Consider the following 17,375-nt stretch of genomic DNA (forward strand, 5'->3'; position numbering starts at 1 on the left):
GGGTGTCAGTCATAGAGATAGAAGAGGACTTATGCCACGTTCACATGCTAGTCGGGACTCAGAAATGTTCGACTTGCTATCTGGTTGAACGTGGCACGTGTATAACTACAACCAGTTTGCAAGTTGTACATTTCAGCGTTTCCTAGTTCCGACAAGCACGTGAACGCAGCACAATCTTTATATCTGTGCCATTATAGAGGCTGTGACAGCATGGGCAGCTCCATTGAGGCTACAACCCACATGAATCTTCACCCAGTTGACTACTTTGACTACTTTAAAATGGCTGAAGCATGGTGGATGCCCTCAATGGCGCTGCCCATGCTAATCGGCCTTTTGGCAACCAGAGGCCTCTATCATTCTCTATGTTGTCACTTTTTAAACGTTTTGGGTTTGGGTAAATGGGATACGAGTTCTAGTTGTGTGCCAGACAGCTGACGGTATACTGGCTATGATGTTGAGAAAAACTTCACTTCCCATCAGTTATTTGGCAACGCGTCATTGCTACGATTTACGTTGTGTGTGCGCCATCATTGGTGGCTCGGTTGTCACTACGAAGCAGCGGTAAAGGACATATCGAAAGCAGCAAGGTTGTACACAAACTAGTATTTTAGTATCCAAATGTTTCCAAAGTTTGACAATGTATCTGCATATAAATTAATATTGGTAGCAAACATACATGCTAGTCGAGATTCTAGTATGCATGTAGGCTACTGTGGTGCACTGCTCTCATAACATTGATGCTAGGCAGTGTTGCTCTGACTTACTCTTGTGGGACTGGCTTAGCCTACTAGTTACCCAACCGACACACAGAATGTACCGAAGAAAGTCATATGTGTTCAATGTTGAAATGGGAAACATTGTAGTAACGTTGGAGAAATGAACCACGGTGTTCCCCCGAGGAATTCAGCTAAACTAGGACAGGCTATTGTATGGAAGAACAGTTTAGCTGCAAGTACCATTGGCCCACGTTTTTTATTTTTTTTACAACATTCATACTGTATGTACAGTCATTTGTTATGTGTTTTGCAACTATGTAAAAAAATGACAGGCACAGCGCAACAGAATGATCGTTTAATCTTCTATTACTAATTTGCTACGTTTGTATCATCGGCACGTGCCCACTGCCAATTGTTCTGCAGTGGGTGTGTGGGGAATGGCGATAGTAACGGTCTCCCTCATTACTTCATTATGTGTTCTAATCTAGATGACTGATTGGGTTGGATATGGGTATGCAGCCCTCATTGCATCCGGGGGAGCGATGGGCTATGTCAAAGCAGGTAATTGTATTATTGTGCCATCCGGGTTTACTCAATTATATAGTTATGCAGCCATTTACAGGTGAGTTTAATGCATTCTATCATATTTCTACTCTTGTGCTTGCCCATACTTGATAATGAACTGGTAACCAAGTTACCACTCACCCTGTACTTATTTTTGTGTCTCCAGGCAGTGTCCCCTCTTTGGCAGCAGGTCTTCTATTCGGGGGCCTAGCTGGGGTTGGGGCCTACCAGATATCACAAGATCCCAAAAATATTTGGGTGTCACTAGGTTGGTGAACTTAGGTGTTGGCCCTTACTGTTTTATGAATGTGAAAGCATGCTTGCAACAGGCCTCCCATCGACCAGACCTCTTTTGATCACCGCTAACCAACTTCTAGATGCTCATGATGATTAGGTTTACAATAGACAAAAGTTGTAATGGGTCCGCACTCAAAAAGATGTTACATAAAGCTTACTTCACTTTTCAATTGTAATTTTCACTGCGTCGGGAATAGCATACACAGACGTGCAACATCTTTTTGAGTGTGGACCCATTACACCTTTTGTTTGTCTGAATTTGCGGGTTTTACGCACCAGCCATGCTTCTGGGAGAGCATGGTGGTCCCCTATTGAGTAGGTCTACAATAGGCCTACTATACTGTACTGAGAGTCATTTCCCCCCTGTATCACAGTCACATCAGGAGCCCTGGCAGGTGTGATGGGAAAGAGATTCTACGGCTCCAGGAAGATTATGCCTGCTGGAATGATGGCAGCAGCAAGGTAGCTGAGATGACCAACTCCTTACTTTTTCAGGAGTAGGTCATAGGTATGCATGTAGATGATACAGTACATGATCTTACAGTACTTAACGTGTTATTTTCTCTACTTTGTCTAGTATCCTTATGATGGGAAAGCTCGGTGTTGGAATGCTGCTGCAGAAGCCCCAGGAGTCATAATACACTGATGTAAAAATCATTATCCTCTTTCTTTTCCATTGTCTTGTATTATTCAGGAACAAGCGGTCATCAGTCATATATGGATGTTATTTTGTAAAAATGTATAATTGAACACTGATTATAATATCTTGTTTATAAAATTACATGGATGGCATGTGTTTTTGTTCATATTGTTACACAGATTGTCGTTATGAGAGATGAATGAACCATGAAGTTGTGTAAAAGGTTTTAAAAAATGGCCAGTGTTTAATAGCTGCATCTTAAGCGTGGATTGTCATAATACATAATATAACTGAAGTCAACACTTCTTTAGCCACTGATACAGTAAGTAGCTATTCAAGAGATTACAATGAGTGATAAACCTTTACAATAAGTTTTAGGAAACATTTCCTTATAGAATTTCATTTCAGTTGAGTAATGTAAACAAAAGTTAAAAAATAGAAACAGAATATAACTACATTATAAAAATCTAAAATACAAAATCCACCATTATTGGTTCTAATCGTATCATAAAACCAATTGTAAGACGAATGTCATGTTTCGGCATCAGACTCAATCCAGACAACACCCAATGGGCTTCAGGACATGGTTATCTTTGAGGGATACTTTAGAGCAGCCATATCAGCCAGTCTATCAGCAATGACCACACAGTAGATCATTGTTTCCCAACTCTGGTCCTCAAGAACATATTTGTTGTGGCCCAAGACTAGCACACCTGATTCTACTTGTCAACTGATCATTAAGCCCTTGACAAGTTGAATCAGGTATTTTTGTCCGGGGCTACAACAGTATGTACTGTTGAGGGTACTGAAGGACTGGAGTTGGAAAACACTGCGATAGATGGCGCCGAGTCTTCTTCTGAAGTTACAGGGATCAGGCCTCCTGGCGTATGTCTTGCCTTCATACATCGCCCAATGATGCCAGTATAAAACAAACAACATGTATATATCTCCTTGGACATCCCAGTACATGTGTTACTTAGTTGTAATAATGTATTGGAGGTCTTTCAGGAGTACTTTCACTGAGGGTAGTAAAATTCAGAGCAGAGCTACAAAAGGTTTTCCTTCTCAGTGCAAAGACTGGCTAAACCTGTGAGTTGGTTTAATAGCATCTCTTGATGCACTACCGATTGCCTCCGTACTTGGATGCCCAGTCTACCCTCCCATGGACTGGCTGTACAGGTGGACCTCTAGTCAGAAGGTTGCCAGAGGTTTTCCCCAGGGCAGAGTAGTCCTGGCCTTTCATTTGAGGCTTGTCCGCCCTCCTTTTCCAGCCGTCATAATCTGAAGAGAAAAAAGATCTGAGTGAGTGACACCTCCATGTGCTGAATTTACTATTCCATATTTACAGGACTCCCTCTATTAACAGACACCCAGGTACAATCCTGAAACAACACCCCTACCACCCATATAGGCACGTGTGTAGATCAGAGTATTGTGCAGGTATATGCAATATTCTACACAACTTATCAGTTGGCAAGGTGGAGCAACAAATATATTTTTATACCTGTCCAATCCTTTCAGATCTAGGCAAGTGCCCTGGCATGAGGGGGTTGTTTCTGGACAGAGATATAGTGTCTACTGGCATGAGGGGGTTGTTTCTGGACAGAGATATAGCGTCTACTGGCATGAGGGGGTTGTTTCTGGACAGAGATATAGCGTCTACTGGCATGAGGGGGTTGTTTCTGGACAGAGATATAGCGTCTACTGGCATGAGGGGGTTGTTTCTGGACAGAGATATAGTGTCTACTGGCATGAGGGGGTTGTTTCTGGACAGAGATATAGCGTCTACTGGCATGAGGGGGTTGTTTCTGGACAGAGATATAGTGTCTACTGGCATGAGGGGGTTGTTTCTGGACAGAGATATAGCGTCTACTGGCATGAGGGGGTTGTTTCTGGACAGAGATATAGTGTCTACTGGCATGAGGGGGTTGTTTCTGGACAGAGATATAGCTGTCTACTGGCATGAGGGGGGTTGTTTCTGGACAGAGATATAGTGTCTACTGGCATGAGGGGGGTTGTTTCTGGACAGAGATATAGCGTCTACTGGCATGAGGGGGTTGTTTCTGGACAGAGATATAGCGTCTACTGGCATGAGGGGGTTGTTTCTGGACAGAGATATAGTGTCTACTGGCATGAGGGGGTTGTTTCTGGACAGAGATATAGTGTCTACTGGCATGAGGGGGTTGTTTCTGGACAGAGATATAGCGTCTACTGGCATGAGGGGGTTGTTTCTGGACAGAGATATAGCGTCTACTGGCATGAGGGGGTTGTTTCTGGACAGAGATATAGCGTCTACTGGCATGAGGGGGTTGTTTCTGGACAGAGATATAGCGTCTACTGGCATGAGGGGGTTGTTTCTGGACAGAGATATAGCGTGTCTACCACAGCCTCAATGTAACCGTCTTCCTTGTCTACTTGAGACAGATATCCCTGGGAGACCATCTGGTCACTTTGAGCCCAATAAGTGCTCATAACAATGCATCAAAATGGCTCTAGTTAATGTAATGTAGATTAATGTTAATGTTGATTAAGTGCTTCAGATCTTTAGCAATGCAGATCCCCGGTTCATGGTGCGTATTCGAGCTCCCTTTCCAACTGTGGCCTAACAAAGAATCACAGGCTTCTTATCAGGTTTAAGGGCAGGCTATTGACTAACAGAGGATTGCTATAAATAAATAGACTTCAAATGGCACCTACATCAGTACCTGTGTGGGTCGGTATTAAGAGCATGGTGGTAACAACACCAAGGTAGTGGGTTCAATTCCCAGAGGGATTGCATACACACATATAAACTTTATGCACTCATTGTAGTGTAATTTGCTCCGAATAAAAGCCTCTGCTAAGTGGCGTATTTGATATTATTAGCCTGGGACTGAAACACTGCATTACCTTCAGTGTTTTCACTCATGGGCATGGTGGAGGTGGACTTTGTCTTTGAAGGTTTTGGTTTGACATTTTTGTTATCAGGAGTAGCAAGATCAACTGAGAGGGACAGCAAGAGATGAGTTTAATGCAAAAACAAATGGATAGAAAAAGAGTAAAGAATGATGAAATGGCAGAAAAAGAGAAAGCATGTAATGGTATCAATCCCTTCCAAGTGGCCTTATCTGTGTTTGCTGACTGCTGTGCCATCTAGTCCAAAGACCAGAGCCTTTTTATGCCAATTAAAATGGTAACTATAGGATCTTACTTGTGTGCTGGCCGGCAAGAGGAGCAAGCTGGATCCTTTGACCCACAGAGCCGACCTCTTTCTTCTGAAAGGAGGGAACATAACCTCCGGACAGATTATACTTTGTACTGACAAAGTTTCCTGAAAGACAAAAAAACAAATTGATTTAAATGTAGACAAACATTATTCATAACAATGATTTAATACAGACAAATTCTATTCATAACAAATAACGCTTCACTTGTACATCTTTAGCAGCAGTTCATTTGTTATTCAGCGTTCGGTCATAAAAATGACCATGGTTCCAGCAACCTTAATCTATTTAGTAATCTGGAGCATGCTTCTCGTGTAGCAGTGTGTTTGGGCTCTCTCCTTCTGTGTCATAATTGGCTGGGCTCATCAACATGTTAACCCACACCCACAGTATTAGGAAAATGGTTGCATAAGCAGAAACACTTATTTCACTTTAGTATAGCCTCCATAAAACAGATACTTAGCATGTTACTAAATGTTTTTGAAAATGGGGCATTATTGCTAATGATAATACTTAATAATAAACCACTTCAATTAATTTTACTATAGATCTTAGCTAGAGGTCAGCAGAGGTCAACAGCAGGAATCCATGAACATACAAAGACATGAACATTCAATTCTAAAAGTCTTTACAATTAAAGTACCTTTAGCTGAATCAGGTATTCTTTCTTTTAGAACAGATTTATCCGTAGATTTATCAGAAGGGTTATCAGTGTCTTCTGCTCCCACAGTTAAAGACAGGGGGATAAGACAATACACACATGCAAGCAGAGGGAAAAGAGAGAGCGGAAAGGAGAGACATTGGTGAAATGAAGCAACAATTTATCGAGTCATTAGAGAAGCACAGTGAAATATAAGTTAGAAATAGAGAGGAAGATGAGGAAGGCTGCTGTAGATTTCTGCGAGAAATTGGGCCATCCAGTCCATAAACTCAAGATGCAGAGTGGGAGGGTGGGCTTGGAGACACTTGATCCCAAGCAACTGTCTTAATAGTCCTCTAATCTCATGAATAAGGAAAGTGGGGGGCAGAGGGAGAGCACAGAGGCACATATTGTGTGTCTGTCTACATGACAAATGAATAATGGAGGCTCCCGTCTCCAAAGTGGCCCAGACGCTTAAGAACAGTTGCCTTTTTTGTGCCGAGCCAACACTAAAAGAACAGGGCGAATCAGGAAATGAGCATTGTGGAACTAAAGCACGTGACGTTTAGGCCCTTTGTGATATGGGGGCATAAGAGTAGGAGGGCAAACGTGTAATATAAAGCGACAAAGGGTTACCTGCGTTGACTCTGGTGACGGACAAACCCGCTCCAATGGGGCCGAGGGGTTTACTGTTGACATTGGTGGAGTTGTCCCACAGATCTCGGAGTGTCGGCCCACTGGGCTCCTTGTCTACAGAGTTCTTGCCGATCAACCCTGAAAGGAAAGAAGAGCTGGGTCTGAAAATGTGGATGGCTGAAACCGACATAAGAGGAACCAGTTGATACATGAGAAAATATACCTCCTAAAAATGACTTGCTTATCTCACATTCTTCTTGTTTAAAACAAACACATTTTCAGTTGGTCTTACCAGGCAGATATCTTGATTGACTAAGGTAATGTTGTCTGGCTGAGGAGCCCGGGAGACTGGAGTCCATTTGGCCCTTCTTAATATTGCTTGGTAACTTAGTAACAGTGCTGAAGGAGTATATCGGTTTTTGCTCTTTGCATCTGATAGAGAAGAGAGGCAGAAAATCAAACAGTAGGAATAACTCAGACGATTAATCTCAGCCTATGAAATATTTCAGTTAGATTGAATATGAACCTCCTACAGGTAAATCAACCTATAATAGGGTAGCTAACTGTAAAGGCCACTTTTCTTTCTCATCGTTTGCACAAATAGTATAACAGTCGTCACAGAAAGGGAATTGGTTTGTGCCATAATACATGAAATGTAAACATAAGGTTACAGGTAAATCAATACCAGGAGACATCTATGCAGGGAGGAAGGGGAGAATGGTCCCCCGCTGTAATATAATCATTGATCTTACTGCGGATTACTATGGTCCTTGGGGCCCTTCTCCTCCTCTGAGCCCAGGCTGGGTTTCTTGGAGTGGGACACGGAGTTCTCAGAAAGTTCTGACTCATCCCAGCTCTCTGTTGCCTTTACCACTGTCTGGCCCCAGCGCCTCCGCCCGCTCTTCAGACCCACCGCTGCACTGTTCTCACTCCCAGTCCCCACCACGACAGATGGCTTCTGCCAAACGCAATACATTTCATAGGTCATGAGTCATTCAGTTACAGTTGAAGTCGGGAATTTACATTTCGTCTCTACGTTATATTGGCATCAAACATGTCACCCTGCCTAGGAGAGGGGGTGACCTCGATAATGTATTGTTAAAACGAGAAGCTGCCTGGATCTTTCATTTAAAACACCCTTGCTCCCTTCGGTCTCAACATAGACTTTAATCTGAAGCCATTCTTGTGATTATTGTGATTTTGCTATTGTAAATGTTTGTAGGCTTATGTAGGCAAATTGTATCTATGATCGTACGTTATCCATTTATGTTTTTGTCATGCACAAAGTAGATGTCCTAACCGACTTGCCAAAACTATATTTTGTTAACAAGAAATTTGTGGAGTGGTTGAAAAACAAGTTTTAATGACTCCAACCTAAGTGTATGTAAACTTCCGACTTGAACTGTATATGTCCAAGTCCAAATAGATCCACAGACGTCTCTGAGTTTGATTTCAAGGGGGGACTGTGTAATAATGTTACAATTGTTATATAACTGCTACTGTTTTTAACATGTTTAGCAGCTATTCCATGTTTCCTCAGATCTCTTTGTATGGACACAGTCCTACCACTCACTGTGTTGGAGTTAGTGACTTGGCCATGTGGAGATGTCTGGTCAATCTGATGGTCTGTCTGCTGGAGGGGCTGTTGGGGGGCCTGGTGGTGTCTGCTGGAAGCTTTGGGGTGGTTGTCCTGAGACGTCCAGGCAGAGGAGTCTGCTGAAGACGACTGCAGCTCACCTTTGGGCTCTGATGAGCCTCGGGATTGAGTCCTCACCGTGGCCTTGCGTATCTCACTCCCGGGCCGAGGCCCCAACACCTGACCCACCTGGAAGTAAGGGTACCGCAGAGCCTAGAACACAGAATGGGGATATGAATAGGATGAATTACTTATCATTACTGACTCCGGCACATAAAGGACATATGCTGACCAGCCATAAACAGGTATTGCATAAACAGCACACAGAAGAGCCCCATGATGCACTTGGGGTAATCAGCCTTTGTGGGGCATGACTCACAGCACACCTAGCCAACGACTATGTAACAGGCGTTACGGTGCTGCTTAACCGTACCTCTTCCTCCCTCACCAGCTAACACAGAGACTGGAACTCAGGACCTCAGTCTCTTGACAACATCTTAGCCAGCTATGCCACCAAAAAGCTAGAAATTCAGTGACGTAGATAGAGACATTTCAAGATGAGGAGTGAGTTTTTATCATGCCCCATCAGTTACATATAGGAGTTGAAACAGATCTGGGACCAGGCTACAGCACTGTGATGACTGAATACCTGCACGGCCGTGGGTCTTTTCTTAGGGTCCCACATGAGCAGGTCCTTCATCAGGGCGATGGCCTCTGTGCTGGCGTTGGGGATGAGGGTCTTCAGGTGGGTGGGCACACACTGAGGGAAGCGGAAGTTCATGGCTGAGGCAAGCTGGTATCCTTCCGGCCAGTCAGACTGGTAGAACAGGAGAGGAAAGTTCATTTAGAGACATAACTACTGTATGACGTTTCATGAACTCTCTCAATGCTTCACAATATCTGTGTATATTGAAAGCAATACAGTATGTCAACTATTCATACCCATTAGAGCTAATTCTAATAGATTTTGATTAGAAACAGATTCCATTACACAAATGTCAATAGAAAACGGTATTATTCTAATCAGCTTAAATGAGCATGTATAGCTGGTTTACTGGATTACTTCCAACACACACATTTTCACCAGGCCATCATTTAAACTATAACACACTAGTACTATATCTCTCTGTAGACAGAGGATTGGTTGCTCTTCCCTCTCTTACCTTCTTGACTGTCCCCAGAACCTGGCAGATCTTGAAGATCTCGTCCACCTCGCTGTTCCCGGGGAACAGAGGCCTAAGTGTGTAGAGCTCAGCCATGATGCAGCCCACTGCCCACATGTCTATGGGAGAGCTGTAGATGGACGACCTGAGCAGCACCTCTGGGGCACGATACCTGGACACGACGACAGTGCGCCGTTTTTTCAACTTCGTTATGCATTGTTTAAAATAAGAGGGGACCAAATGTTCCCACTAGACTATGGAGGGTACCTCACCATCTTGTGGACACGTAGTCCGTATATGGGGGGCGGGAGCGGATCTCTCTGGCCAATCCAAAGTCGGCTATCTTGACTAGCTCTGGGCCCATGCAGAGCAGGTTTTCAGGTTTCATATCCCGGTGGAAGAATCCTACGCAAGGGGTCATGGAGAACACTCAGCTCAACCTCTTCACAAGTCATCCAGAAGGACGTTTTAAATATTTATATTGACCATGGAGTGTTTAGATGAAGACCACATTTCATACTTGATTACGGTTATGGATTTTAGTTTTACATGAATCTTTCAGTCAAAATAGATTCAAATGGCTTTAAATTGATAGTTCAGTACATTTATTTGGGATTGAGATCTATAGATTGATTGTAATATACTGGGATCTACACACAACAAGCATACAATAAGGATTTTGCTTGACTTAAGACCACTTTTGAGGAAAATATCAGACTAACTTTGAACCAACCATCCCTTTAATCCCAAGACAATGGAGTGAACCATCCCTTTAATATGCATATGGGGTTTTGCGTCATGGAGTAGTATGCTAATTTACGAAAAGCAATGTCACGCAAACGATAGACAAAAGAGCAGCAGGAGGACAAAGCATCTTACCATGCTTGTGCACAAACGCCATACCAGACAGCACTTGGAACATGATGTTCCTAATTTCATTCTCAGTGAACATCTTATTTTCCCTGGCAGCGCAAAGGAAAGGCACACAAGAGGAAAAAAGAAAGGAGGGAGGAGAAAAGAGACAAAATAAGGAGAGAGAGAGATGAGATAAGGAGACAGCCCCCAGGATGCATGCAGCCCATAGGACTAGTGGAAACCGTTGCCGTGTTGGACAAGCACAGACTGAGTTAGCGTGGTGTGAGAAAAGAACAAATCTTGCCAAGTCACTCACGCTCTAACAGGCCAGATGGACTAGAAACCTGTTTACCTCAGAGTTTAAAGTGCTTTTCAACGCTGGGTTGCACAAGTGAGGTATCCACATGTCCGTTCACCGAAACAGCAAGACAACGGAGGTCTAACCAAGGGTGACAGCCAGCCAGGTGCTAGCTAGCTAGCGTGTGAAAGGCTAAATATTTGTCAGTGTTTACAGACAATAGCCAACTCTATGAATGATGGGAGTGCCCGTGACAGCAGAGACCTCTGTAGCCCCAGTTGTCCTTGGTGTGTCAGAGGACAGAGTCAAGTGGTTCTTATGCGGGAGACCTACCATGTTTATGGATAAATGATAGGCCTTGAAATATCTGAAAGCTTATGTTTCTGATCGCTGATTCAGGGAACAATTTATTTCTGCAAATGAAGAATTGATAGAATTGTCAACTGATAAGACTCTATATGAAACTTCAAATAAATGTTGGGTTGTATTCATAAGTGCATGGAACGAAAAACATGTTTAAATGTTTTGTAACGGAAAACGAAAATACGGCTTTTTCCATTTTCTTCAGTTTGGTGCCTAATGAACACAACCCTGTTGTTTCCCACTCTTAAATAAATGACTTGCCCAACAAGCATTATCTATTAAACCATTTTCAGGGTTTCAGGGGTTTGTCGTTTGAAATGAAACGCCCTTACCTGTCCTTCATGAGCTGATAGAGATTTTCTTTCATGTATTCAAAGACAAAGTACAGGTGGTCGTTTTCTCTGATGACTTCCTTTAACTTCACCACGTTGGCATGATTCAGCTTCTTCAGGGACTGTGGAAATACATCACGGGATGGACCAAGATGATGAAATATGATCATGTCTTTAAATTAAATATAGTGACAAACATTCTCTAGAATATAATCATCATAAAATATAAACTGAAATTGAATCATCGAATTCCATAAGCAAGACACGGTTGTCATTGCTGTTAGTGATAATTGTAAGCACTTCCAGCTGATACCATCCCGTACGAAACATGAAATGTACCTAAAACATTCTGTTAATCATGTGTTGTGTACCAATCTTTACCTTTACTTCTCTCAGATTCATGCACTCTTCCCACGAATAAAACTTCCTCTTCATTCTGTAAACAAGACAAACGACATGGTGTTTACAGTTTCAACACCATTTTTTCACTCTACATGAACATACTATATTTATTCTTTACTCTGCAGCCCACTATTTACATAGAAATCCCACACTAATATATAACATAAGAATATCCTAATCGTTACATTTCAGTTTCTTTGTAATCTATACAAGCACCACTACTACATTTGTGATGCTAAGATATTAATTATTATTAGGCCTAATTCTTTCAGTAAAAGTGCCAAAAATGTATCTATCTAGTGACCACATATTTTCAATAAATGCTAGATAAACACTAACTGAAACAGGAATGTTAAACAAATCATTAATGCATCGTCGAGGCGTCATTTACAGATGTACTCTACATGAAATGAAACCTTATTCCCAATTAACATTGGAGGTGTCCATTACGTGTCAGCTAATACATGTTGCTATGCTTGGTAGATAGTAGGTCCACCACCTGGTATAACTGACACTCTAGTACAACCTAATCCGTCGAGGACCTTTATTCTGACACTCCCATCTGATATTATGTAACTGGACACTGGGACCTGCAGATATCACACTCCTCCTCCCGTGCATCCGCCAATGCCTCTCTCCGGCGGCAACACAACACTGCAGACTACTTTCACTCCTTTCACCGTCACCATGGCTATCACTTTGCATGGTAACGAAGCGTTCACCCCCCCCTCCGTATCCATTATTCAACCTACCCTCCATGATGAAAGGCAGAGTTGTAAGCTGGCTTGCCTTAGTCATGGGGAAACCTAAAGTGAGACTTCAGCCGGATTTGTTTGTAGTTAGGCATTATACAGCCAGAGAATTGTGTATGGTTCCAGAATGTGGTTACCTTAAACCTAACCTTAAGCCTAACATTAATCCTGAACTTAACCAATATCGATCCCTATGCTTAACCCTTCCCTTTCTGTCGGCTGAATATACACTTCCTTGTTACTACGTTTTGCCAGGCATGAAGGTGTTTCAGTCATCATGACTCATGAAGGTGTATTTTAGGATGGTAGTGCACTTATGTGCTTCAAAATGGCCGCTTGTGAGAACACTTAAGGCGTCTGCATGCTTCCCTCCCGAAACAGTACGGAAGAGTTTGTGCATATATTATGATGACATTTTGTGATGTTTTTGTTAGTTTTGGACATCGGTAAGGGTTTTTTCAGCTGTTCGGGCACACAACATTTTTCTTGAGGCAAGCCGAAGTCGGTAGCCGAAGTCGACGCCCCTTCGTCAGTGATAGGTCAACAGTAAGGATTCTTCAATAAAGTCTTTCAAGAAGAGACTACTCGTTTTCATGCACATTTTTTAATTGAGAAATACTGCACCAAAGATCTTAATGTAAAATTACGCGACTAAGATCTCTTATGCAAAAACACCAAAATTAATGACAGATTTCTTGAGTTATATTAGATTAATTCGGACTATTTTGAGGAAGTGTATACTGGCTATGGCGTCTCAAAATTGACCAACAGTACTATTGCTGCTTTTTTCTTGTTTTTCAAGCGAAAGTCTTTTAAGGGATTATGTGAGCACACTCGTTCGGTTTCGCCTAGCCGAAGCCAAACTGAAGCATACTGACGCCTTAGCCTCTCAGAACAAACCCATGTGAGTAAACAAACAAACCACCCAGACCCTTGACTAGTTTATTAGTACTATACGCACGTACCTGTTGATGGCCACCAGTGTAGGACTATACGTACCTGTTGATGGCCACCAGTGTAGGACTATACGTACCTGTTGATGGCCACCAGTGTAGGACTATACGTACCTGTTGATGGCCACCAGTGTAGGACTATACGTACCTGTTGATGGCCACCAGTGTAGGACTATACGTACCTGTTGATGGCCACCAGTGTAGGACTATACGTACCTGTTGATGGCCACCAGTGTAGGACTATACGTACCTGTTGATGGCCACCAGTGTAGGACTATACGTACCTGTTGATGGCCACCAGTGTAGGACTATACGTACCTGTTGATGGCCACCAGTGTAGGACTATACGTACCTGTTGATGGCCACCAGTGTAGGACTATACGTACCTGTTGATGGCCACCAGTGTAGGACTATACGTACCTGTTGATGGCCACCAGTGTAGGACTATACGTACCTGTTGATGGCCACCAGTGTAGGACTATACGTACCTCTTGATGGCCACCAGTGTAGGACTATACGTACCTGTTGATGGCCACCAGTGTAGGACTATACGTACCTGTTGATGGCCACCAGTGTAGGACTATACGTACCTCTTGATGGCCACCAGTGTAGGACTATACGTACCTGTTGATGGCCACCAGTGTAGGACTATACGTACCTGTTGATGGCCACCAGTGTAGGACTATACGTACCTGTTGATGGCCACCAGTGTAGGACTATACGTACCTGTTGATGGCCACCAGTGTAGGACTATACGTACCTGTTGATGGCCACCAGTGTAGGACTATACGTACCTGTTGATGGCCACCAGTGTAGGACTATACGTACCTGTTGATGGCCACCAGTGTAGGACTATACGTACCTGTTGATGGCCACCAGTGTAGGACTATACGTACCTGTTGATGGCCACCAGTGTAGGACTATACGTACCTGTTGATGGCCACCAGTGTAGGACTATACGTACCTGTTGATGGCCACCAGTGTAGGACTATACGTACCTGTTGATGGCCACCAGTGTAGGACTATACGTACCTCTTGATGGCCACCAGTTCTCCCGACTCGTTGTTTTTCCCCATCAGCACGCTGCCATAAGTGCCATCTCCCAACTGCTTCAGCTGCGTGTAGCGATTCATTGTCTCAGAATCATCAGCTTGGGGGAGTTGTAGGGTGCTTCTCTCTCCTAAATGATAGTTCTACCAGTCCTCTCTTTCTCGCTCACTATGTCAATATGTGATGTTCTTCATTGGTGGGATTCACAGTAGGTCACATAGGAACGGTGCCATTGCTCTCTCCTGATCGCCACACTGGAGGTCAGCCAAATGTTACACTCCTTCCTGATGCTGGCATATCTTCAACAACACAGGAAAAAATACAATACTGTCAACTTTAAGGTAACTAGTCGCCTACAAGAAATCATAAAACAACAACAAAACAGGACTTTCAGTAGTGGAAGCTCCCAAAGTATAGTCCTAAATATCTCAATGAAAGGGCTGTTAAATGAAAGTAAAGAAGTAGAGAACGTCCTCTCTTCCTCCTCATTGAGAAAGAGGTGAGGAGGAGGATTAAGTGTGTGACAGCAGGGCTTGAGCCTGAGCTGATGCCGTCGTCACACTACCCAGGGACATGACACATCCATGGCCAGGCGTGGCCTGCCGGTGATTAGGTCCACTGGGATATAAATAGGGCATTACATCACCACCATGCTCACTTACCAGCACTCACTCTATCCCAAGCTCCCAACTCTGCATGACTGGCAATTGGATTTCAAGGGGCACAGCAACAGTAGTCAGAGTGCTGGCTGCTATAGTACAGAGGTTTGTTTGAGGTAAACATGTCATGTCATGCTTATGACAGGGACACAGCATTGCCCATGTAGGCTATGACCCCAGTTACTTTGTGTTATATTCTGAGGGGCCGATACAATATATAGTCTAAATATAGCAAACCATTATCAAAATACTAAAATGACAGAGAGGCTATACTATAAGTCTACCTCAAACTAGAGTTTGTTCAATAAAGGAGACTAAAACGGACATCTCAAAGCAGATTTCTATCTGGATTAGACAATGCAGAATTGACAAAGCCATTTAGTCTCTTTGGCTAATTCTGATTTCAGATGCAGTTATAGGTGATCATTGTTCAGTGGAAATTTGAATATTCATATCACCAACAGCTTTCTAAAAAGCCATATTTGCACAATAAAATGGGCACATCTAGGGTAAATAATAATACCACTACATGCGTATACTGTCTGTATTTAGGCTAGTCGATTCAATGCCACGGAATTAGATTAATCTCTAGCATTAAATAAGACTGGTCCACTCAATTAAATTTCAAGACAGGAAAGAGACTGCTCTCCATCAAAAATGAAAATAATGTTTTGAAAAGACTTTGCACTCTTCTTGTAGTAGACAAATGTCTGCCCTAAATCACTTTATAAAAGAACTGAAAACAGAGAAAACTGCATAAAAGTATTATGTTCGATCTTCTCTATAATTTCATTGCTTGCTCCAGCCAAGTCTATAACAAAACTCCCTTTCTTAAGACCATATGCCTCTAAAACAGGCAGGGAATGGTGAGCAAGGAAGGGCCTCTGTAACAGATTGTAGGAGTCCACTAAGCTTTCGCAGTATTGTAATCTGTTAGAGAGGGGTTTAGGAGGATTTACAAAGATGTATTAAGGGCACATGACATTAAGAAGCTCCTGAAGGTCGATGATAAAGCTGAAATACGCACACGTTTTATGATACCAAAAGTGCTAGGATAACCTAACAACCACAAGGGAATTAGAGTTTTGAATTGGGAGACAGTCTTTTCTGGGTAAAAAACTACTGTCACTGACATGATAAAATTGGACACAGGCCCAATATGTCAGGATGCCTTGCATTTCAAATGATTAAAACTCATATTATATTTGAACCTAACCTTAAATTGAAAGCTATGCTGATATCAAGTGTTTCACACTTCTATGATTAAAGAACATTTAGGCCTTGAATAATATTAGATTTGACAAACTTCTGTCTCTTAATTATTATAGCCTATTATACAGGCCTATTTTTGGCTTAGAATTAACCTACACAACAACAGTAACGTTATATGTTCTGTCATGTGTGGACATGTGTTGACATATGCCCATAATAACAGTCCTCTCAACTGTCCCTCTTTCTTGGCCAAAACGTTTCTTCTTGCCTGTCGTTCTTTTTTAAATATTTTCTAGGAACTCACCATTTTAGGGTGTTGTTCCTCCCACTGTTTTCTGAGCTTGTAGATAGCGCCGAAGTTTCTTGAGATAAAATGCAAGTAGCGTCCTTAGTGTTCCGATAAGGTGTGTGGCGCTTCTCCTTGGTAACATACACAGACCAACGATGTCAGGTGGCAACGCAATGGTTTGTGGGACTTATTGTCGCGTGCCTTCAGAGTCGAGGCCTACCACCAAGGCTAACCAGGGGCCGACGAAACCATAGGCTTCTATATTTGCGTTAGCTTTTAGTTTCCTCTTTTTGTCAACCATGACACACAGTACACCAGTGGTCAACCAAATACCAGTAAAATGTTCCTCACCATAGCCCCGTTGCCACCAGATGGCGCTATTATTCTTTACATATTTTGTCACCAGCAGAGCAGCATACCTAGGCAACATTGCAGGCCTATCTCTGCGCCTTCAGGTAACTATTGACAGCCATTTCGCACAAAAGTGTAGTTCGTTTCCGACCTTTGAATTCTTTTTAATAATGCCAATATTCAGAAAGAATATAGAAGGCCGTATTTTCTGTTGGCTTCTTCATGCATGGTGTTTTACAATTACACGCATAGATGCTGTTTAATTTATTTTGGCGCTTTCAAGACAACTTGGAACTCTGGAGAAAAAAAGAGGTATATCATGACGTCAGTGATCTTCAGGTCAGACCTCTAGAAAGATGCCCGA

At 42.7% G+C, this 17,375-nt stretch overlaps 2 protein-coding genes across 12 annotated transcripts; one reads left to right on the forward strand and one right to left on the reverse strand.

Moving 5' to 3' along the window:
- The first annotated feature begins 526 nt into the window (after positions 1-526).
- On the forward strand, positions 527-2,368 carry tmem14ca (transmembrane protein 14Ca). Its single transcript, NM_001141158.2, has 5 exons — positions 527-587; positions 1,205-1,277; positions 1,447-1,548; positions 1,952-2,039; positions 2,155-2,368. Exons 2-5 carry the CDS (start codon positions 1,205-1,207, stop codon positions 2,213-2,215), a joined length of 324 nt encoding a protein of 107 aa, NP_001134630.1. The 5' UTR covers positions 527-587; the 3' UTR covers positions 2,216-2,368.
- Positions 2,369-2,429: 61 nt separating this feature from the next.
- Positions 2,430-16,911, reverse strand: mak (male germ cell-associated kinase). 11 transcript variants are annotated; one of them, XM_014181208.2, is made up of 16 exons: positions 16,676-16,911; positions 14,483-14,799; positions 11,725-11,779; positions 11,344-11,465; positions 10,375-10,457; positions 9,768-9,900; positions 9,496-9,667; positions 8,982-9,149; positions 8,270-8,545; positions 7,449-7,654; positions 6,989-7,128; positions 6,697-6,834; positions 6,064-6,138; positions 5,408-5,527; positions 5,107-5,199; positions 2,430-3,498 (listed from the first exon to the last, which is right to left on the reverse strand). In XM_014181208.2, exons 2-16 carry the CDS (start codon positions 14,581-14,583, stop codon positions 3,338-3,340), a joined length of 2,043 nt encoding a protein of 680 aa, XP_014036683.1. In that variant the 5' UTR covers positions 14,584-14,799; positions 16,676-16,911; the 3' UTR covers positions 2,430-3,337. The 11 variants fall into 11 exon arrangements, with proteins under 11 accessions (XP_014036683.1, XP_014036684.1, XP_014036685.1 ...); XM_014181209.2 differs by lacking the exon at positions 10,375-10,457 and adding an exon at positions 10,982-11,061; XM_014181210.2 differs by lacking the exon at positions 6,064-6,138.
- Positions 16,912-17,375: the final 464 nt, after the last annotated feature.

This window comes from Salmo salar, chromosome ssa29 (assembly GCF_905237065.1).
Source record: "Salmo salar chromosome ssa29, Ssal_v3.1, whole genome shotgun sequence".
NCBI classification, from domain to species: Eukaryota; Metazoa; Chordata; class Actinopteri; order Salmoniformes; family Salmonidae; genus Salmo; species Salmo salar.